This window comes from Scomber scombrus, chromosome 1 (genome assembly GCF_963691925.1).
Source record: "Scomber scombrus chromosome 1, fScoSco1.1, whole genome shotgun sequence".
Taxonomy (NCBI): domain Eukaryota; kingdom Metazoa; phylum Chordata; class Actinopteri; order Scombriformes; family Scombridae; genus Scomber; species Scomber scombrus.
The window spans coordinates 23804995-23829847 of NC_084970.1; the positions used below are offsets into that span (position 1 = coordinate 23804995).

Below are 24853 nucleotides of genomic sequence, written 5' to 3' on the forward strand. Positions count from 1 at the left end.
GATTCTTCGCTGAAAATATAAACAATTTAATCAATTAGAAACAAACAACTCCGACAGTGACCTTCTGAGTCTGGATACTGCAGCCTCTTTCATGAAACCCCTACACCGTTTCTTTTGGGGGATCTATTTAGGAGTCTGTGCGACGCTTTAGTTTAGAGCGCACTTTGTGTCTGACTGAACGATGTGCTCCAGTGGGAAATACTGTGTGTTTCTGTTCTTGCTTAAAAGTATCCTGTCGGACCCGGGAACCACAAACCAAGGTGAGTATAAAGGGCGTCACTGCATCTCATATACAGACTAAAAACAAGGGTGGCTGTACCAGGTTTGACCATTTATAAGTCTCTGCCAACAAAATATATTTTGATGAAAAAAAGATGTTCTGGTCTTGCCATCCGACACACGTGCGCGTGCACGCCTAAAACGCACGGTAACCTAATAATTTGCTGTAACAGCTTCATTGCAGCGCCTTAACATATCTGTCAAATGTAAACTCATTTACATGTTTAAGAGTTGAAACAAATGAAATAACACAATAATGCATTAGCCTATCCTACATAGTGTCACAATGCTGTAGTAGGCTATTCTGTACTAGGCACACCTGGTTTACCAAAGCTTGTGTTTTGCCCTTTTGTGCAATGTTTTTTTGGTTGAAACAAGAGGTGTCAGCAACTTGGTTTTTGCATAGGCAGAGAGTGGATCTGTTTGCACCCATAATCAGTGATACACTAATCAATTTGTTTAAGTTACTTTTTCCCCAAAAAATGGATTACATTTTATAAATAACACACATTTGCATCCTCAAAATGCATGCAAAATGTCTATCTGTACTGCTGATCATTTATACTACATAGCTGGCAACATACATCTTTTGCAATCATAATCATGCTTCAGTTACTTTTTCATAATACTCTATCTCAAAATAAATAGATTTGGCTCAAAACTTTACAAGATGATACACATTTAAACACACATACCACCTAAGTCTTAAAATGGATAAAACATATTTTTTTGTTGGCTGAACCAAAATATTTCAGTCTTGGTTTCAGTAGACCTATCTGTGGTCATAATCGTTTATACAAAACACCTTTTTGAAAGACTGAATGCATACATGTACATGTTTAAGTAACTTTTCCAATGTAATTCCGTCTCAGAATAAATATATTTTGTTGAGAAATTTCCGACTACACATTTACTGCATCCTAATTCATGCAAAAACCCTAAATCTGAGTGCACAGAAATGTTGCCACACCTATAGGGACCACTATATTTAATGACGGTATAGCGGCATACTCTGGCAGCTGTACTGATGCTGTGGACTTGCCTATTTCTGTCTCTCTATCTTGTTTGATGACTTTGTGTTAGATGACTAAATACATCTTGGCCCATTCATTCCCACGAAGAAGGGCACACTGACACTTACAGTGTAAGAAATATCTGAATTTTATAATGTAATGGGTTGATGCTAAATGTATCAGGATAATTGCACACTTTTAAAAACTGTGTTATTTCCAGTCACTTGGGCAGTGTTTGCAGTTGAATATGTATGAGGACACACAGGGCATAATAATGGTATCTGCTCTCAGTTGTACTCATAAGTCACATGGGTAAAATGGTTGCCATAATGTAATCTATTCTTGACATCTTCCACTTCGCACATTTAAAGAAGTCAGTGTAATATTCTGCCCTGAATGTTTAATGTTTAGGATACACACTTTCAAAGACGACAGGAGCCATTTCACTAGCCAAATGTCAAAGTCTCCTTCACTTCATTTTTGTGTGTGTGTGTGTGTGTGTGTGTGAGTGTGTGTGTGTGTGTGTGTGTGTGTGTGTGTGTGTGTGTGTGTGTGTGTGTGTGTGTGTGTGTGTGTGTGTGTGTGTGTGTGTGTGTGTGTGTGTCTTTTTGGGTGTGTGCTCAGCTTTCCCCTCAGGATGCTTGTCTGCCTGTGGTGGTGACAGGCTTGAAGGGGAGGGGAGGTACATGGGGGAAACTTGAAAAAAACGACAGCGTGAGGAGTTTAAAATATATCTGAGAACAAGCTAATATATGTTGGCCCGGTGCAATTGATTTTAGTGATGAATACAGAGCACTTGCATATGCCCTCTAGACAAAGTGACATAATTGAGACACTATAGAATTTATATATTAGCAACACTGGTCATATAGCTGTTTGCTGTCAATATAAAAGTCGCTTGGTTGAAATAATTTCAAAAATGGCGATACATTTTCATCAACAGATACTTAAAATTATATTTGTTGTAGCTTCAATCTGTTTTTTTGCCCGATTAACTGTCAAACATTAAGAATTTAGATCATAAGTAAGAACATCCTCACCTTTTAGAAGCTGTTACAAGCAAATGTTTGGTATTTTCCTCTCAAACAATGACCTTCATAACCAATCAGTTATCAAAATTGTCACTGATTATTTTTCTGTCAATCAACTTAACACTAAATTAATTAAATACTGCAGACTGTCATCACTGAGACTACTTCAGTAGCATTTAGGCAGATACTGCAGTCTTCCTCTCTTATGCAGCATCATATGTTTCATTATCAGGTGAATTACATGCCAGTGTCTTTTTTTATTATCACCTCATATAGAAAATAATGATTCTTCTGTACCCCATGGCTTTCTGAAACCACATCCTGGTCAGTGCAAAAAAAACAACAACAAAAACGAAAACAAGGGCCCTTATAGAAATGCCTGTCTCAGGGGATCTCAGCAAAGAGCTTGTCGACTTGAATATCATCAGCCAAATACTTATATAATAGATGGTTCTGGCTTAATGTCTAGCTTTTTGAGTGTTCCCCAGCCTCTTGCAGGGGAGGATATTTTTAAAACTTTCTTGTCAAAGCCCAGGTTTTCTTCACCCACAAAAATACTCAGCACTTTTCTTCACACGACAGTCCAATAAAGGTTGTGTGTTGGTGCCAATAACGAGATGTATTTGATATATGTGACTGTATAATAGGTTTATGTTGTGTAGTGTTGTATCTCAAAGTCATATATTAAGTCGCTGCACTTGCCTGACTTGCGCTAACAAGATTTATCATTTGCGGTAGGGATCAAGGGTTAAAGGAAATTACAACAGTACAGAAACACAATATAGGTAGTTGGATATGATATTCTGTAAGTTAAATATGAAGCTATTACCAGGAGGCAATTAGTTTGCCATCAAGACTGAAAGAAACTAATCTTACAAATAACAAAGTTCAAAAATTCATTTTCTAGCATCTCTAATTCTTACCTTGCATTATTTGCGAAAGTTTGACCTCTGGACTGTTTGTGTTTATTTGCCCCAAACAGCCAAAAATACCAACTGTACATGAGCTGCAAGGTTGCTAGCAATGGACGCACCGACCATGTGTGTTGGAATGTTTTTGTGTTTTTGTTCAGTTCAGTTTCTATCTAAACTCAGAACTCACCAGACATTCTGGTTATTTCTGTTATTTCCTTACAGTCTATCTCCTTTTCCCTCCAGTCTCTGTATGGTTAGGAAGGAGATTCAAAAAGCAACAGGTTTCGCTTGAAGTTTTTACTCAAGTTTATACGTTTTCAACTTGTGTGGCTGCATCAATTTGCACCACCCCAGGTAAATTACTGTCTATCTGCATCTTTAAATTGACGTTATGTGCAAAGCTTTCTGTGAAAAACCACAGTAAAGCTTGGTAATTAACTATGTCTGGTTTGTTTAATCTATATACAAACAGAAATGTGAAAAACAACAAGCTGTGGGGTTATGTGCTGGAACAGTTTCTTGGTGAGTACAGCCGAGCACATTGACTTTCTGGAGTCTTGTTAACAATGTAAGCTTGAAAGTCAATAAGAGTATTTTCCACAGTGTGGAGTTATTCCTTTAAGATGGCAAAACATTTTAAAATTAGCACTTACTATATCCTACAGTATAATATAGTAAAGTATAACATAGTTGATGCATTATGAAGTCCACTTTAATGTTTATGGGTTACACAGTGTACAGTATGCAGTGTACACCATGTAAACACACAGCAACACATCTGGAGTAAATGACAGATACAGCTGTACACCAGTAACACAACAGAATATATTACTTTCAGAAGTGGAAATTACAAATCATTGTGGTAAGTTCCAAGTCATTGTCACTGATTATGTATGATTTCTTCTTTTTTTTAATACAATAAGCAATCTCATTACCCCATGACATCACAAAACTATGCCTATATAAGCATTGTTTATGATGTTAGTCAGTGCCTCGATAGCCATTTATCTACAACAGAGATATCAATGCCATCATGATTGTTACTGTAGATACTGTAGACACATTCAGTAGGCTTTTAACCAGGAAGTAAACTGTGTATCACAGCTGAGCTGATAATAGCTTACTCCGTCACCAGTGATGGGAGCCCCAATACTAAAAGCTACTGTCAGTAACACAGTTTGGCAATATTGCAATATTGGTTCCAGTATATCAATGTATGACTAGAGAATATGTGTCAATTTACTATTTACTGCCATATACTGTAGATTATTCGTGCCGCCCCTATTTTCCAAAAATGTGACAATTGTCCTGTGGTCAGGAAAAATTGTGCTTCCAGACACAATAGATACATAGACAAGGGTAATGTGATTTGGCCACTTGATAAATACTCATGGCATCTGTGTGTGCTGTGTGTGTGTGTGTGTGTGTGTGTGTGTGTGTGTGTGTGTGTGTGTGTGTGTGTGTGTGTGTGTGTGTGTGTGTGTGTGTGTGTGTGTGTGTGTGTGTGTGTGTGTGTGTGCACACTTTGACTGAGAAAATATGTGTATTAAATTTATAGCTGTGGTCTTGGGCCATCTATTATTTCCTGGCTCCACAGATAGTTGCAGGAATTTAATTATTTTATGACTACATTACTGTATGTTTAGGTGTGTGTGTGTGTGTGTGTGTGTGTGTGTGTGTGTGTGTGTGTGTGTGTGTGTGTGTGTGTGTGTGTGTATGTGTGTGTGTGTGTGTGTGTGTGTGTGTGTGTGTGTGTGTGTGTGTTTGTGTGTGTGTGTGTGTGTGTGTGTGTGTGTGTGTGTGTGTGTGTGTGTGTGTGTGTGTAAGTGAGACAGTGACATTGAAGGGAGTTGATGGAAAAAGTTAGCTGTTGTCCAACATGGTATGAAACATTACTCAGAATTATCAAAAATCAATATTTGTCTGTCTCTGTTGGTCTGTCTTATAGTCAACCTCCCTCCATCCCTCCCTCCCTCCCTCCCTCTATGTCCTCATTTTGAGTAGAGGCAAGGCCACCATATTATAATTCAGTTCTTAATTACAAGCAGGGGATCAAGGCTAAATGAAGTCTCTGTAAATATTGAAGCGGTTCATTTAGTCTCACCAAAGTGTATCTTCTCTGGTTATCTAACTTGTTCTCAAAACAGTAGCAACCCCATTAAATTAGACCAGATTTGGCAAAGTCAGCTGTGTGCAGGAGTGACAGGTCGTCTGAAGATGTGACTCTCTGGTCTGTAGTGTCGACTTGAAGAGGGCCACACTTTATTGATAGAGATTGTAATTAACTGGCTGTGTGGAGACAAAGGAAATTGCACATTCATCATATCAAATTGGCTCAGGGGGTTTAGCAAGGGCCAGATAATGGCTCTCGTCATGCCTGAGCCGTGACCAGGGTGTAGACAGCTTGAGGTGGTTACACTTGTGTGTACACTGTGCCATCATGGATACGCAAACAGAAACAAAGCTATTAACATACTCACGCAAAAACACCACTAGACACAAATGCCAATCAGGCTACACTATAGTTCTGTCTTTTGATATGATCAGTGTCCGATTAGTGATTAAATAGCCGTGACTTGGCCAAGCGACATGGAACACTCAGTGTTCGACGCCGACCAATCATAATTTTCTGTCTTTCTCCACTTCTGTGATGCACATATGTGATGAGTAAGGTGCCAGGGACTGACTTTACTGTTCCAGTTGTCAGCACCACCACCAACAACATGTTTATGTATGTAATCACAGTTTCAGGTGGGTTCAGTCTTTTTCCTTCCCAGTCGATAGAAAGAGAGGAGGGTTGAGTGGCTTTGCAGCATACTATGTGTGCAGAGGATAACGTGGCACCCACAGGTATGAACAATATGTTGTAATGCTCCTGAACAGAGGTTGAGAGTCAGATAGTTACAGAATTACAGAAATGAAGCAAAACATCATTCCTCTTTCACTTGTTTAGAGTTTTGCATCGTTTCACTCTCTATTCTGAGAGTGAAACGTCTTCAGGAATCTAAGACAGGTCCAGTTGCCCTTTACTTAGCCCTTCTTGATTAGCCCTTCTTGATGACCTGGATGACTGATAGTCCTCACAAACACAACACCTTGTATCTGTCACAACAAACATTCAACCCACATAAGATTAGAAGTGAGCATGACTGTCCCTCATGATGAAATCATGAGATTAATCATATGATGAAATCTGCATTGGTCTGTCTTTCCATATATTTGTTTCTCACTTTGTTTTCAAACTTTACAGAATTATGTAATTTTGGGTTGGTTGTGTTCATTTGATTACTATTGGGGAATTATACATCCCATTTGTGTTTTCACAATGTCAAAAAAGCAGGCCAAGATCTGCATCATGTGTTTACTAGACCTCAAACAATATTGGATTTTTGAAGCCCAATACCCGTTTCATTTTAGTTGGTTCCGCCCCCATGTTGTCTTTGGACAGTTGATTGGTTTTCATTTTAGCTGTGACAGTGTGCCTCCATCCAAAAAAAGAAAAAGCTCCCATGTACCTCCTCATGAAAACTAATGACAGTGCTTTGTATTTAGTATTGGCATCGCTATGTTGCCCTCTGCTGAAAAACACCTAATGTTTTCTGTGTTGTAACAAAGTCATGACACAATGAAAAACAATCCATTCAGTTATTAAAGACAGAAATCTAAAAAACTGCCACTTAATACGTTTTTTATTTGGTTTTGACGCTGCATTTGCATACACAAGATTAAGTATGTACAACAATATGTATTTGAATAATTTTTTTACTTAATCTGTTTTTATTTAGGCATTATTTCCATAATACACCAACACTGATGCAATAGCTCATGCTGAATGATATAATGGCCTGGCCGATTTATTAGTCTGGCTGTAAAACTTCATAACACCACTGATCCAATCTGACAAAGCTTGATGAGATGATGGGTCTCAATGCTGCCATCGTTCATTCCTTCAAAATAGTATTGATTAGCTTATGGGGGACCTTTAATTACCTCCAGTCAATGTAATATTGTCAGCATGTTGGCTGAGGACTGACTGTGTTTGTCCTATATGCTTTCCTTTAGACTGTCATGCTTCTAAAGCTGTTTTCACACATACACTCAGGACAATGTCTGGAGAATCAGGTCCAGACATTTTCCGGAGTTGCCCTTTCACACATGTAGCACACAGCAGGAGATTGTCCATATCATATGTGTCACTGGAAATACTCTGGTTTAGGCAAGGGTTGCACTAGGCAGGACATGACAAAAAAAGTACACTGCAGTTGTAATTCAGCGTTTTTAAGGTTTTCATCAGAAATAAAATGTATTTTATTTCACAAGAGATCAATCATCTTTCCCATAATGCTAGCTTCACAGTGGAGCATTCAGACCCAGTCAAAACAATGCACCTTAGCTCGACTGTTTTTGTTTAAGTTGTATTCATGTTTTGCTTGTTCGGCAGTTGTTTGATAAATTGATTGCACTGTCTCCCTTATTGCCGGATTTTGTTGCACTTACGGCAGCTAGAAGTTGTGGCCCGCTCACTGTGAATCCACTGCTGTATTTACACATGGGCTCAATATGACATTATATGGACTTTAATGTCCAGTCCAACTGATTTGGACATTGGCGCTCACACATACAGCTCCTCCAGGTAATGTCTGGATAACTTCAGGAGTGTAGTGCATGTTTGAAATGGGCTTAAGTCAGGCTTTAAAGTGTCCATAGTCTTTCCATCTTTCCCCTTTATTCATCTTTGGCTTATCTTTGATGTAGCACACACAGAAAACTCCTGACCTCTGAGAAGGAGAGTAATAATCTTCCATACCTCACTTAGATGGAGGGCGGATCACTGTTAGTGTTAGTGTTGTCCTGGACTTTCCTAAGAGCTGTTATTTCATAGGTGGTTGAATCTGATAAGGGCTTTACAGCTCTGTCAGCTTCTTCATTGACAGCTTGATAACTATTGTCTGCTCTCTTCCTATTTTGTCACCTCCATTTCTGTTCTTTTTAAATTCATCATCCAACATCTCCTGCACTCTCTCTCTCTTCGCCTTTCTGCTCTCTCTTGTCACTCTTTGTGCTTACACTGTCATTCTCCCACTCTTTCAACTTTCCTCTTCCATTTTGCATGACTTACTTTCACACCACCCTGCTCTCTCTTTAGTGGTTCTGTTGGACACTACGACAGTGCTTGGAGAACTGGACTGGAATACCTATCCTGTCAATGGGGTGAGTGATATTAGCATTTTTTGAAGTATGAACAAACTCATTGTATTGTCTTTTTTTAAACAAATTATCCTTCATGGACTAAAAGCATTTAACTAAGTGGGCAAATGGAAAGTAATACACTGAAATAGATTTTGAAAAGTAACATATTGATGTATCATGTAATTCTATTTGTTCATTAGAGCTTAAAAGGCATTTAAATGCAAACTGTCCTAAACCTGACTTAACTGCCAGAATAGTTAAGATTTTTCATATGCTTAATCAGATACCCCAGAGAAGAGACAGGACCTTGGGTTTCATTAAAAATCATACTGACAGTCGGTGACATATTGCACATGCCAACCTTCCTGACAGTTGTCAGACCAACATGTTACCCAACAAGCATTGATTTGGTGGTTTACAGGTAAAAAACAACAACAAACAAACAAACAAACAAACAAACAAACAAACAAACAAACAAACAAACAAACAAACAAACAAACAAACAAGGCTACCTGCCTTACATTGAGACATAGTTATTTAAAAGCTATTGGGGCAATGTAATCTTCACATCTAAAAAAAATGCTCACTTTACAACCAAATGTTGCCAAGTTCAAAACATATACATATTAATAGATAGATAGATAGATAGATAGATAGATAGATAGATAGATAGATAGATAGATAGATAGATAGATAGATAGATAGATAGATAGATAGATAGATAGATAGATAGATAGATAGATAGATAGATAGATAGATAGATAGATAGATATCTTTTGACTCAGCAAGTCACCAAATAAATCATCATAGGTTGATAAAAAAGATATGGACATTTTAGAGATATAAAGTGATATTGTCACTCTTTAAAACAAAATAATTAAACAACAGAGAACTTGCCAGTGCCTGACCAAAAATCATCTGTAGTGGCCATTTCTGCAGGGAGCTTTTCGAAAGTCAAAGAAAGTGCACACTCGCATCCCGTTTCTGTATCTGAAGTCATATCGTTTACATTTTAAATCTGCAAAACATATCCTTGTTACAACAATCCTGTAACACCATTTCTAACATGTTTTTGAGAAACCACTTTGTGTAAGCTTGGTGTGAGCTTGTTAATACCCAATCAAACTTCATCATGCCTGATGGCTGTCTGAATATGCACAGCTTTGACTCTAGTCACAGAGTAATTAGCCAGAGAAACAAAAAGCATGGTGATACACAACATCCTTATCTCCACTGGTGAAGGTCAGAGCCTGACACCTACTTAAGTGGGAGAATACACAGAATATTATGTGTTAATATAACCTATTTCCACTGATGAGTCCTAATGATGAAAATCCAACAGACAGTGATAGCATGTGACAACATCCAAGCAGCCATGAATCAAAATGGTTTTAGAATGAAGGGCATGATAGACTAATCAACATTGTTTGCATTTAGACATTCTAGTCCAGGAGGCTGTATTTTCACTGTTTTTTTGCATTGTGATGTTCTCTTGACCTCTAAGGTCATGTCAGCATGTATGTCTCACCCAACTGACAGCAGGTAGTGAGTCATGCACCGATAAAGCTTTTACCAAGATTCCTATGAATGATTTATTCATATGTACTGCCATTTAATTAATTTCAGATTCCTCTTCCTGCATACCCACTTATCTGAATTCATGACAAAATCGCTCTTTGTTAATGTGCATGAATAAAGATTTGATCAAGCCTTTAAAATATCGAAGAACTGAGCCAATTTAATTGTAGCATATCATTCTTAAGGCTAAGCTTGAGGGAAAATTGAGTTGATTTCATTCTTACAAATATTTTCAGCTTGGACTCAGCAACAATCACGCATCAACAATATTTCTTCTATGATGTTGTGTCTAATTTGGGACATGAAATGGTAGCAGGACTGTGTGCTTTCAGGCTCTTATTAAAAGTGTAATAAATCCTTTGGAGCAAAACCAATAAATAGTGACAAAATACTGAGATATTTCCGAGGCCAAATACCAATATTGAAACAGCCTCGCTTCCCTTGCACACAGCCTAAACAGGTTTTGCTGTCGGGAACAACAATGGCTTTAATTGGTTGAACAAAAACACAATGCCACCACCCAGATTCACATCAAATCAATAATTCATCACAACTACAGAGATTTAATGATATTTTCATAACACCTCTCTCTCCCTCTTCCCTTTAGTCTGACAAAGACAAATTGTCATGTTTTAATCAAAACCTCACTCCTCTTATCCAGGTTGAGTGCCTCCACCATTGTTGTTGGCACAACAGTATCTGTACACTACTCTATATGTATAGTGTGCGTGTGTGCGTGACTGCATATTTACATATATTCAACACTAATTATTGTATATTATATTATTAAATTATACACTCCTTTTAAAAATATTGCTATTTGTGTAACATTGCAATTATAATCACATTTTTGGATAATTGGCTTTACATGTATAATACTACATGTATGCTTTTTTACATACATGTTGATACTTCTCAAAACTGAATTTGTGGTAAAATCATGTCCACATTAACACTAATACAAATCTGATAAGAGGACAAACCCATACATTTAATATTTGATGTGAGAGCAAATATAAAACTTATATTTATTCATATAGTTATTTACATGTCCCAGTATTTGACTACCTTGATCATATTCGTTGTTCTAATTATGACATTTTCTTACCACAACTAACCAATGTATAATATATGGATTCCCATTATCCCAAATTAAGGCTTCACAGAAAACTGACTTCTGAATTTGTTTTAGTGAGTTTACTTTAGGCTGTGTACAAATACAATCTGTAACTCTTAGTCACTTCGCTGAAAATGATCCAGCAGCATCACTGAGCCACATGCCTAATATTTTACCACCACGATTTGGCTGAGTACAGAATTTACCCTTTTGAGCAACACACAGTCTGCCTCATGTGGTAATGTTGGTTTATTTGTTTTCACATTTGCTCAGTGTGGTGTCATACTGGTATAATTCTGGCCATAACTGGCTAAAATATCAAGTTTTGTTTTCCTTTGCTGAAGCTGATATGTGCATTATTGTGTACTGTATGTCTATCTGTATCCATGGAAACACCAAAGATTCGGCCATGCATTGTTCCCGGACTATTTTATGTCCTGTCTTTCCTTTTTAGATTATGACCTCAATGACCAAAATGACAAGTGTCTAGTTTATCAATGCATCTACTGTATGCTCATGCAGTATTACTGATGTAAATTAATTGCATGAAAGTTCTATATTGTACTAGTAACTTATATTAATTAACCTTAACCTCCCAGTGTTTGTTAGTTAGTGTGATAATGTGTAAAAAGCCATGATTAGGCGAGAAAAGCTGGAAAGAGTATTTCATATCATTTCGGACTTGGCAGGTGTTGAACTGAGCATTTAATCTTAAGTTTTGATCATAGTTTCCATCTCTACTTCTAGCAGAGGGTGTCTAAGTTCCCAGAGAAATACTGTAAATTGCCAAGAAATATCTCATGGTGGCTCTTAATTAAAAACTTGACCACTTACTTAGATGTTGGCTCTGAATACACTATTTTCATGAAGTCTCCACACTGCTCATGTTACTAAGCCAGGTCTCCATACATCAATCACTGATTTGAAAAAAGGTATCTTTATCTGTGATGCAAAGGTTCCACCTTAACTTTCCACTGACTAAATTCAGTGGCTGTCAAAGATTCCTGTCAGGAGCTGAGTGCAGACTTTAAGCTGCTGGGAGCCATTGTGAGAAAAAACAAAACAAAATGACACCTCATGGCAAGGAGAGTCTGAACATCACCACAAGTTTTCACTATTTGAATGCCTATGTGTGATGATATGGCCTTACAGCTGCTGCTCAATGTCATGACTGAAGAAGGTTCAAGCGTATCTAAAGTCAGTGAGGGGCTGTTACAGGCAGGCATCATAGATTTGAAAACACATTCAAAAACAAAGCAGGATGCAGGAAGACCACTTCACCCGAGAGGTACTGTAGGAGTCCTCTGTGAAGTCTGGTCCAGACAGGATGTGGAATGAACACAAGCTAGAATGTACGTGAGCAGGTTGTAGCTGCCTGTCCAGCAGTACAGGACAAGCACAGGGAGTACAGGGAGGATAAATAGGCTGGATTTATATAAACAGCACCAACAGCTGAAAGAACAGCATCCAAATTAAGCACTGAGCATTACTAACATGTTTTAACCAGTTTTATCATTTGTGTCACTGGTATAAATAAATCAGCCACAAAGAAATACTGATTAATTGAAGTAAAAATTCACTTATGAGCCCAATGATCAAAAGGAAAATGTTATTCAATATGGTAATAATGCCATGATGACAATTACAAATTTAAATTTACATGATTAAAAAACATTAAATTACATCTGTAGCAATAAAGTACTGTAGGCTTAGTAATTTAATATGTTGGTCTGTGGGGACTATCTACAGATGTGTTTTCATTATTTACTTCTGGTAAACCTCCTTGGAGCCTGCAGAGTAAGGATGGAAATATTGTTCTAAAATAATGCACATGTTTCTGGAGAGATTTGCAGAGAAGCTGATGCATGCAGTTCTCAAATCTCAACTAGATCTTGTGCCCCTACAGGTCAGTTGTTTGTTTTATCAAAGGTGCTCTCAAGAGACAAACATATGTAAGTATGAAAGAAATGTCTATGTTTGTTTGCATTCCAGCCTTAATGATGCTTCATACCAGAACTAGCTCTGCATGTCCATGAACCAAAAGTGCCAGTTCACTCAGCAGCACTTCAATACATTAACACGGCTGCCAGAAGGAATTGAGGTGCTGTGTGGAGCTGGTATGTGTCCGTCCACTTGTAGTCTGAAGAGACACTGAGACACTTGAAGTAGAGTAAGTTGCCATTAAGAGAGCAGTAAGGAGTATTAAAGAAGTCTCCAGTGATCCTCCTTCAAATAACCATCTGTATGCAGTCACACCAGTCATTAAATGTTGTATTTACAAATGTTAATATCAATCTGAACTAGGAGAAAGTGCACCTGAACATGGAAAGGTACCCTTGATAAGTTATATATATTGTGAGTGTCAATGATTGTTCAATCCAAGTGTTTTAATTTCTTTTTTGAATAAATGAGGAACTTTTTGACAAACTAAGAGTCATGATGCCAAAATAATACATTTGTCCTTAGCTTGTTTTTGTATCAATTAGTATTAACCCGACTTCAGTCAATCAATTGGTCATTCAATGTGTCCTGAAAGGGCATTTTGAGGACAATTTCTGTTGAGAAATCACCTGTAGTTTCCAGTATTTGGATATTTCATTAAATCAGAGTCAGCCTCAAAACGACATTAGTGGTTAACTTTTTTTAAGTCAATTTTCAGAAAACCTGGTTTTGCACTCACATATTGCAACATCACTATGAGTTAAATACATTAATTAGTTCTACACCTTGTACACTAAACCTGGTTTCTGTCTGTTTCAGTCTGCTAAGCTCGGGGCTAATAGTCAGAGCGATTAGCAGGTGCATATCTGATTGCCTCAGAGAGCGTGGGTTGCAGCTCATCTTTCAAACTAGGGATTTGCATTTGTTTTTTTGAGGGGTTTTTTTTCTCTCTGCTCTGAACCATTGCACATCCCAAGGGTACATTTTAGAACACTGAGGCACACAGAGTGACAAATCACCATTTTCTCTTGTTTGTATGCATAATGAAACTCCAATTACTTAATGCTGATCTTATGCAAACCAGAAAATCCTGCTTTCTTTAAAGACACCGTGTGACTGTCCCGAACTCTGTAAAGGAGGGCAGTAAATGACAGAATATGGAGTAAGCAGGCTGAAAAACTCCTCTTACATCAAGTGTGTGAGTCTTACTTAAAAGTTACAATCCCTCTCTATGACTTTTCATCATTTCCACTTTTATACACTTGCAAAAAATACCGAGATTGAGACCACATTTGCAAGTGGGACTTGAATAGCATTAAAAAAAACAACATATGTACAGATACAGACACAGACACAGACACAGACACAGACACACACACACATACACACACACACACACACACACACACACACACACACACACACACACACACACACACACACACACACACACACACACACACACACATTCTAATGGTAATGGCATAGCAATATAAAATAGTGAAAGAAATAGCAGAGATTTAAATAAACATTCATATAGAAAAGAACAGAACCAATTATAAATAAGTGCATTCTAAAATATCGTTATTTATTGTCAGGAAAGAAATACAAATACAAGCATATTATGTAAAACAGTCAGACCTCAAATCAATAGAACGTCCAATCAAATTTCTGAATTATTGATACAAGTGTGTCACATTTTAGTCTGCTCTGTAAATTATTCCAGACAGATGGAGCAAAATATATAAAGGCTGCCTTTCCAAAATTAGTATTTGCTGCAGGAACATACAGTGCTGGCCAGTCCTGAGAACGGGTGTTAAAAGTAGAATGTGCAGGAATGACGATAAATAAGGTGGTAGTTTTTGATGGTGGTGGTAGTTTCCTTTATAAATGAACAGATAAAATCAATGCAATTTGGTGATTATGGCATTTTCCTATGCTTACATTACTTATACTATTTTAATTATAATTATATAATTAGTTATTACAATAAGTTAAAGCTGCTGGGAGCAGCTTAAACTATACTGTATTAAATTAGGCATATGATGTAGAGTGGTTAACACAATATCTTGGTTTAATAAAAGACTGGACATACTGTACAATATTATTCTACAAGTTGTTGACTCAATTTTTAGATTCCCTTGAGTATTTCCCATCACAATGATAGCAATGATATATGCATGATTATAATTTACCTCAGAGTCCACTTAACATCATGAAGACACGGGCACGGTATTATTAGGTGGCTGGAATTCCAAATGAAAGAAGGAGTGATTATGATTGATTAATCATTTAGCCCTTGGGTGTCACATAGAGCTAATTTAGATAGCTTAATTAATATAAGATTAATTGCTTTTGCATACTGCAGTCAAGGTTAAAGTGTTATTTAATAATTTACATTTGAGAACACTCTACCTCAGTTGTTTTAATTTCCTCCTATACTCAACTAATTCTGCCTGTCATCCACCTCTGTTGTGGCTCTCTTCATGTGACACATTCAAGCTATTCATTATTAAATACTTTTCAGTATTTTAATAGTCAAAGTGTTTGCATCACATCCAATATGGTGGCTTTTTGATCACACTGTATGAGACCCAACTAAAGACCCTAATATGCAGATATTACTTGGTATAGATATACATGTATCATGAAGAGTGAAAGCAGTCAGAATGTTCCTTTTATCTTGCTGCTCAGGCTTCTTCGCATCCTCAGTCCTCTATCCTCTATCCTCCAGTCTGTGACCTGGAAATCATCTGAAGTCAGCAATGATGGAGGTTGTTCCAGACCAAGGAGACTTCAGGGGGAGTTTATAGCGAGTATACACAAGTCAAGTGTGTCCTATGTGGGAGTGTTTAACCGGATTGTGACATCCCCCCAGTGGAAATCTATGTCTGCATTTGCAGACCACATGCATTAAAATAGGCTGACAAAGCCTGTCCCATCTCAACATGTGGACTGTGAAATGGGGCCTTCTTTTGCCCACATTCTGAGACCACATCTTCGGTTTACTTTAGAGAGTTTCGTGGTATCCCATTATCTATTGAGCAACCACTACTTTTTTAATGGCGTGCTCAGATGATCCTTGTTAATTAGTAAAGTCAGAAAATATCACATAGCAGCACTGTATCTATCCAGTATTTGTGTTGAGGTATTTCTCACTAACTGGTGAGTGCACCATGTGAACCGCAGCACTGGAAACATAGTAGAAGTAAATATGTACATGATGTGATACAGGTATAAACTGCACATTTTGATCACACCGTTCACTGGTCACAGCCTTTGGATGAACCAGCCTATGGATACAGACATTGCGATTAACTACAGGTGCTATGGGTGCACTTTAGGACATGACTGATAACATCTGGGAGAGTTATAAATGTGGATTAATTTTTCATGGACTTTTAACATCTCAACCTCCACAGTATTGTCTCCATTCTAAATTTAATCTGCTTTATTCTTCCACTGACTAATTAATTTATCATTTTACATGCAGAATAATTTTATACATATAACGTAGCACAAAAAGTAAGGAAATGTATTTGGTAGAATATTTCTTTGTTGTAACAAATAATCTACCAAACACAAATTTCCTTTTTTTGTTCTATGTTTAATTCCACATGCTGTAAATCCCCCTGCTATGGCCTTTCACAGCAGAATCAAATACACCTGCTGCATCTCCAATGTATCTCATGTTGTCAATATGTAATTACAGCCATGTCCAGCTGTGCAACTGACACAGACTCAGCTACTCATTTAATGCCACAGGAGTTGTAAGAAAGAGTTTCTGTCAATAAATGTTAGGGCTTTTGAACCTGTTAAAGCAGAGCAGACAAATGAGAGTCTGGCTGATGCAACAGCCTGAAAACAGTGGTGAAAGTAACTCGGTGCCTCTCAAACGTCATGTTTCTGTATAAATGAAGTTTCACCACACACAACAGTAGTTGCACAGGTTGGACATATGATCTTCTGATAATGCACCATTCATATTCATACACTGGTGCATGCTTTGTAATCTCCAAATACATTTAATATATAATCTCCATATTAGTATAGTTAATCTGCAGCCTAACACATACTAAAAGTATACTGATGCAACTGGATGCATACATACAGAATTACATTTCAGTTAATCCCTGTCAATCCACAAATAATTGCTTTCTAAGAGGATCAGTTTATCCAAATATTTACTGTTATCTTATTGAATGTATCATACTGTACCTGTGCCTCTATTATCACTCCATTTATCCTTACATTTCATAGGACAATTAATTGAAGGATAAGATGAGGACCAGTCAGATGTTTACCCATTTTATCATTTTTCTGAAGCAATTTCAGCAGCAACCTAATCTGATAAGATGTTGGACATGAAAATGTTCAAACTTTCTGTACAAAAAAGGTTCAAAAGATTTAACAAATTCAATATAAAATTATTTTAATGTGTGTTTGATGTCGCTACTTAACTCATGCCAACGTGGAAGCAAGGACAATTTTTCACATTAAAGTAAATATTATGTATGGCAACTGTTATTCACCAATTTACTTAACAGCTTCCTACATTTTGTTTACAGTGGGATGCTATCACAGAGATGGATGAACAGAATAGACCTATCCACACCTTCCAGGTTTGCCATGTAATGGAGCCAAACCAGAACAACTGGCTGCGGTCTGGATGGATCCAGCGACAGGCTGCACAGAGGGTCTGAACCACATTACACCACCATTACACCTGCTGTACCTGTTTAGAAATTGTGTTGTACTATGTTGTCAGTGGGAGTGATGAGAGCAATACTGTGAGTTAACAGTGTGTCATATTTCCATTTCATATATGTCATAGTCCTGGATGGCTATCAAAGGTGCCTGAATAGTTCAGTCACTCAGAGGAAGTTAAAAATATGAACTCACTGGAGGGAAAGTGATTATAGTAACTTATCAGGAATAACACAATAACATCATCTAAAGTAACACAAAATGGCATTATCTAACAGTGAGAGTATAATAGTCATTAAAGTCAATACAACCTGTGTCAAATCAAAGATGGCCCATGGTTCCTTCCTTCTGTAACTGTAACAGTTAAAACATCAAAGTCCATAATCGCTAGGCTGATGCCACTAGATTTTAAAAATGACCTGCTTGAGCAGTTTAAAATAGCAGAACGTTTTGTATTTCATTGAACAGTATTTAGGTGCTGTCTTTTATCCTTTCTTTTTTACTGTTACATTTTATACTTTAAAGTTTTAAGCAGCCTTTTTTTATGCTTGTATAATCAGTTTCAAGATTTTGGTGTCATCACCTACTGGATTGTTAAATCATATCTAAGCAATAAGCTCTGTGGATAAAATTTAGGATTTAAATAGTTATAACATTATTATAATAGGCTTCTTCCCAAAGACTCTAATTACCTTCCTTTCAGGCAATATGTAGAGATGCTCTGTAAAATCTTTAATATCCCTGCTTTATGAAATGGGATTTGAAGTGAGTTTGTAGTCATTGTATTTATTATCTATTTATTTATATTTTTATCTCAGGTATATGTGGAGCTGCGCTTCACGCTGAGAGACTGCAACTCCATTCCTTGGGTGTCTGGCACGTGTAAGGAAACCTTTAACCTCTTCTACCTGCAGACAGATGAGCCTCTCCCTGCAGCGACACGCTTTCGTCCGACTGACTATGCAAAGGTCAGTATATGACCATACCATGAAGAGAAAGAAACTCGTATCATTTAGTATAGACTGTGCTAATAAAATGTTTTTGATTGGTTTTAGGTCGACACCATAGCAGCAGATGAGAGTTTTACACAGACAGATCTAGGTGATCGTGTTCTTCGCCTCAATACTGAGGTCAGGGAGGTGGGGCCAGTGACACAGAAGGGTTTCTATTTGGCCTTCCAGGATGTGGGAGCTTGTATTGCTCTCGTGTCTGTCAAGGTCAGTGAACAGGGTGGTGTGACATGAATCACTCCCATGAACTGCGTTTTTCTCTTTGTACTGTTTGTTAGTGTGCTGTTATATGTTTTAATTGTGACCTGCTGAAGGGTCTGTAGATGAAAATAAGCTGTAAACTAACTCTAGTACAGTACATCAAATAGTTACATGAAACACTATACATGATCCATTACAAAAACAAAAAACTAGTCAGTTTCATTTCTTTCACAAGATTGGCTGTACTTCAATGTCATACTTTACTGTTTTGCACAAGGTTTTCTACAAGCGCTGCCCTTCAACTCTTCGTAACCTGGCGGCATTTCCTGACACTGTGCCACATATGGACTCCTCCTCTCTGGTGGAAGTTAGGGGTGCCTGTGTGGAGAACGCAGAAGAGAGGGACACACCCAAATTGTACTGCGGTGCTGATGGGGACTGGTTGGTACCACTGGGTCGCTGTGTCTGTAGTATTGGCCACGAGGAGATGGATGGCTACTGCCGGGGTGAGAAGTAGTTTTATATGTTTGGTGTGAGTGTGTGCGTGTGTGTGTTTGTGTGTGTGCTAATTTAAGAACAGAAATACTCACCAACAGCTTGCTGAAGTTGCAGATGCAAACACATTTTGTAAGTAACAGACAGTAATGGCAGAGAAGAGAAGAGAAGAGAAGAGAAGAGAAGAGAAGAGAAGAGAAGAGAAGAGAAGAGAAGAGAAGAGAAGAGAAGAGAAGAGAAGAGAAGTGAAGTGAAGTGAAGAGAAGATATTGCATCACATTAACAGATCTCACGGGCCTTCCACCATCATCTGCGAGAGCTGAGTTTACTGAACTGCTATGCCCTCCTCTCTTTCTCAGATCCTGCATTCTTGTCTGATCCTTTCCATCCACATCTCTCTTTTCAGCTCCGCCTCCCCTCATCATCCTCTCTTGTCCTCTTTATTTACTCTCCACTTACTCCCCCTTCCTTCTCTTTCTTGCCTCTATATTTCCTCTATGTTTATTCCTCCCTTTTTATCCTCACTCTTGCTGTCTCTCATCACTGTCCTTTTATGAAATGAGATCCTAAACAATGTGAGGAGATTAGCTTATGTCCCCAAGAGTTTTCTGACATTTCAAAATCATTACTTTGGTTCTCGTGAGGACCTCTCTGGCCTCTGTCAATTATGCTCTTCAAATAGGAAAGTAATCTCTTGTAATATCAAGCTGCTTTTGGTTTACTGGTGTTTACATGCCTGCTGTTGCCTTGATAAATGTTACACTAGCAGATATATGCAAATAGTCCACATTCATTTTTGGGATTCTTCCATTCTAATTATTTGTTTCAGTGTTGGCTAAATGTTCCCCATTGTCAGAGAAACAGATTGGCGAAGAGTTAAAGAAACTGTTGAGTTGCTCCAGATAGACTTTGGCCTGGTTTCTCAATTAGACCGTGACGATAGACTGGGGGCTAGCTGGCTAATTGCCGTCATTTGTTAGTTTCACTTCTAATTTAGCTTGCATCTCTTCTTTTCTGAAAAAGACTTCTCGAACCCTCTCTTTCATTTACGAGCCTCAGACTTTTGTAATTAAGGCAGGTGCTAAATTAAGCCACATGGCATGATTACAATGGAAGTGCACCCACTCTTACTTATTACATTTTGCACTCTTAGGATGTGTGTCTATATAACATTTTTCTCTGGCAGAAAAGTGCTGGCGGGGACGGTACTGGAGTAATGAGCAAATGAGAAAAAAAAAACAAGAACAAACAAACAAAGAACACTGTGCATGAGTTTTTTTTGTTTTTCTTCTTCTCAGCCTTTCTCTCTTTCCTATACTCAAATATTGTTTTTATTTGCAACTTTCACCTATAGACCTAATTGCCTCAGCTTAACACAACAAGGCAAGGAGACCTTCCTCATCCAAAAGTTGCACCAACACTGTGACGCTCAGGATTTTTCTTACTGAGTGGATCAGCCACTCCCAGCTTCTTCCGTGGTGAGAACCTGCTGAAGGACCGAGGTGCCACTGGACACCCTTCTGTTGCAAGTTTTTTGTAAACTTTGTTCCATTCTTTGATCTATTTCTTCAACTCATCATCAGCCGACTAATTGCATTAAGGCATGCATCAGCGTCAATTGAAGAGACAACCTCTAGATAAATAGCTTGTATGGCAAGACTTATGACATACAAGACATGATGACACTGTAACTCTTTACTTGCTCTCCGTCTTTTCACCGGGAATAGGCTGAAGTAGTCAACGCCAACTCTTTAAATGGAGGATTGTAGGACAGGATCCATCATAAGTTTCTTCATCATTAGTTTTTTTTACAGGTAACACATGGCTCTGTTCCCCCCACAATCTTTGACACAGTTTAGCCATCACGAGAGTCCTTCCAGCATGAGTTGTAGTCCTGTTCTGCTTGAACTACAGAAAGACCTGCTTGAAGTACAGTTGCCTGAGCTCCTCTAGCTTGGCTGACGAGATTTGATTTACAGTGACTTCTGTCAATTTGTTTGTTTCTATGATATCACTTCCACCTCTGAGTGGTCCATTTACCTTACAGTCTAATATTGTTATCACTGCATATGGTCCATTGTCCATGCCTCTGACCACTTGTAGTGGCTCCATCGCGTTGGGAACATTTACTCCTATGAATAATCTCACCTCTGCTTGGATAGTAGGAAGTTTCACGTCTTGTAGGGGAGTCCAGCTACTAATATCCGTTTGAATATAAGTTTGATAAACTGGTTGACATCCAGGCTACTGTATTTTAGTGCAGTCACTATGCTGGTGTTCACAACACAATTTCCCATTGTTCACAACAACCGTCCATTCACATTAAGTTAGTTTATCAATGACTCTGTAGCAAAATAACTGAGTTATCGGGATCCAAAAAATCATACGTTGTCACTGCCTTGGTTCCCTTTTGTGCCTTGATACACAGTGGAACAATTCAAAGATACAATCCTCCTTACCGGCCCCAGTGACACCAAAAGTTTCATTCTTTTGTATGAAGGGTAGGTGTAGGGTACTTGATGTTTGCAACTTTCTTATGCAGTTTTTTCTCATAAGTCTTAAATGTTCATGTACAGCACTGTGGGATGCAAACAAAAGCATTCTTGACATTGAACTTTGCAGTCGCTACTCATGTGACCATGTTTCAAACATGCAAAACAGAGAATACAGACCGTTGCTTCTCAGGAAGTCAGTCGTTTCTTTGTGTGGCTAGCTCTTGAGTTTTCTGTAGACTGTGGGGCTGTGTTACTCTCCTGTGCAATAAACACAAGGCTTGCTGTTTGCGTCTACTGAGACAGTTTGTGTTTTTGATGTTGCTTGTTTGTCGTTTCCATAGAGCAGTCGCAGTAAATACCTAACTTGCTTGTTGACCAAATCTGTTAACTTCACTCTTTTCTTTGACTCTTCTTTTGTTTGTCACAGTGAGACTTTCTCCAAGTTTCTTTGAGTCTGTATGGAAGCTTGTTTGCCAGTGCCTTTATGTTGCTGTGTCTTCCTTTTCTATGGCCAACTTCTCCCTTAAAGATGCAGCCATTGCCTTTAATGATGAATGCTTTATTTCTGCCTTCATTCTGACTGAGAAAGATGATGACATATTGACCATATTGTGATCCAGGTCTACTTGGGCATTTAAGAATTTAGTGGTCGATTTTAATAATGTTGACCTACTATAAGTGTGCTGTGACAAAAAACAATTGGTACAAATAACTGTCCATTTACAGTTATCAGATTACTGAATCAAATTCAAGTGAGAATCGTAAGTGAGGAAAAAAAGAGAGATCAAAACACTGTGTAACTCCACCTAACTGCCTCGATATTACCACACAAACTCTCATCTTGGAAGAGTATCCAAAGACAACTAGAGGTATGTAGTTACTAGAAACCAACAATGACAGTCACGCATTCCCATAAATTACATTTTATGCATTTTAATTTATCCACACACATTTCAAATGCAATGAAATATGAACTGTAAATACATCAACCTGTAAAATGCTGTATGTATCCCTTCCAATTCTTAATCAATGAATCATGTACATTAGTATCACATCAGTAAAACATGAAAAAAAGATGCTGGTGCTCAAAACTATTACATGCAGAGACGACAAAAAGTACTTAGTGGGCTTCTTTGCCTGGGGCCCCCTATACTATGATCGCCACTGCTGAGCATAACGCGTTAATTTATTTAAATTGCGTTAATCGCTCCTCACTGACTCACTATCTGTCACAGACTGCCGTTATAATCGACCTCTGTAAAATGTGCACAGTGCACAGCATCTGTTCAAATGGTAGGAGTCTTCCTGCTGCTGTCATATTCCTGCATTGTCTGCACATTGTTGGACTTTCTGCTTGGTATGAGCACACGCCAAAAGAAAAAAAAAAGATTGGTTTTCCATCGCTTAATTGCACTTCATGTCTTTTTATAATGTCACTGAGGTTGAAACAAGTAACGAGCCTGTTTTGACAACGTAAGGAGTAGAAAGTACAGATATTTGTCTTCAAATGTAGGGAGTAAAAGTAAAAAGTCATCAGAAAAATAAATACTCAAGTAAATTACAGATGCCTGAAAAATCTACTTAAGTACAGTTATGAAGTACAAATACTTTGTTACTTCGCACCTCTGATTGTATGGACACAAGCCGTTACAAAAGTGTCAGCTGGCGACGGTGAAATTAGTGCTAATTGGTCAACCATCACTAAACTGCATTTCGGCTTCTATACTCCTCATTGGGAACAATTATAAAAAAAGACACTGGTGTTCAACAAAAGAGAATGGACACAAGCCCTTACAAAAGTCTCAGCTGGTTGGGGTGAAATTCATGTACTACCCCTGTGATGATGAGGTAACTCAGGTTATTACAAAGAGAACTCCAGCAGTCATTAGTACAGCTGATATGTAGGACAGGCTCTAATATCTCCTTCATTTTTTCTCCTCGGGTGTAATTTTTCTTTTTATCTGCTTCTCTTTTATCTACTTTTTATTTATCTTTTCACTCGCTCGCTCTCGCTCTCAAATATGTAGTTAAACAACACAGAAGCCTGTCAGGAGAGATTACTGATGAGATGGCAGCTTAAGAGCAGCACTCTCATGGCATCCCTCATATAAAGGCTATACTATGTCCTACATCTATACTGGCTGGCTGTAGTTAGCTTTCATTTGTACTGTAGTTGCAACAGTGTCATGGGAATCTTGACAGGCACTGCAATGAATAGGTCAGTAACTCATGTAGCATTAACCCACTTGGCAGTTGGCACTGAAAATTATGTGTGTTTGTCTATTTGTTGGTGAGAATAGCGGGTAATCATACATACTGTATACAGTATTCTCTTACCAACAAATTCAAGTTGATGACCAGACATCTCAAGTTTACAGTAGGAATAACATTTTCTAATATAATATATATTGTGATATAGTCCATTTTCGGAAATATCAATTATTTATGGATGAAATAATCAGACATGAATATATATGACTTATTATTGATTTGCAACATAACCCAGTGCCCACAATGGAAAGAGATTTTAAAAAGACAGCTACCTTGGTTATACTGTATAACTTATGCAGTACAGTATGGCAAAATGTCTTATAGTCGACAAATTATCTCACAATAGATATCATCCTACCATAATACTGTATGTGAATTTACATACTGTAAAGCTGTTTCCAGAAATACTGTTTAACACATGAATAACCAATCACTTACTGATTATAAAGCAACTGTTGTGGCTTACAGGTAAATATTATAGTTTCCTTTTAAACATATGACTGCAACAAAGGATTATTTATATTATTGATGATTCTGCCAGTTCTTCTCTTGATTCATTAATTAATTGTTCAGTCTATAAAATGTCAAGGTGACGTCTTCAAATAGCCCCA

The 24853-nt window shown here is 37.8% G+C and overlaps 1 protein-coding gene across 2 annotated transcripts in view; it reads left to right on the top strand.

Moving 5' to 3' along the window:
• The first annotated feature begins 202 nt into the window (after positions 1-202).
• epha6 (eph receptor A6) overlaps positions 203-24853 on the top strand; it is a 61158-nt gene continuing 36507 nt past the window's right edge. The window contains exons 1-6 of one of the 2 annotated variants that reach the window (XM_062415939.1): positions 203-260; positions 8384-8448; positions 17632-17760; positions 18589-18738; positions 18826-18987; positions 19259-19487. In XM_062415939.1, coding sequence (XP_062271923.1) covers positions 17650-17760; positions 18589-18738; positions 18826-18987; positions 19259-19487 — 652 coding nt within the window. In that variant the 5' untranslated portion in view covers positions 203-260; positions 8384-8448; positions 17632-17649. Of the gene's footprint in view, positions 261-8376; positions 8449-17631; positions 17761-18588; positions 18739-18825; positions 18988-19258; positions 19488-24853 lie in introns of those variants that run through there. The other variant, XM_062415947.1, reaches the window with a different exon arrangement.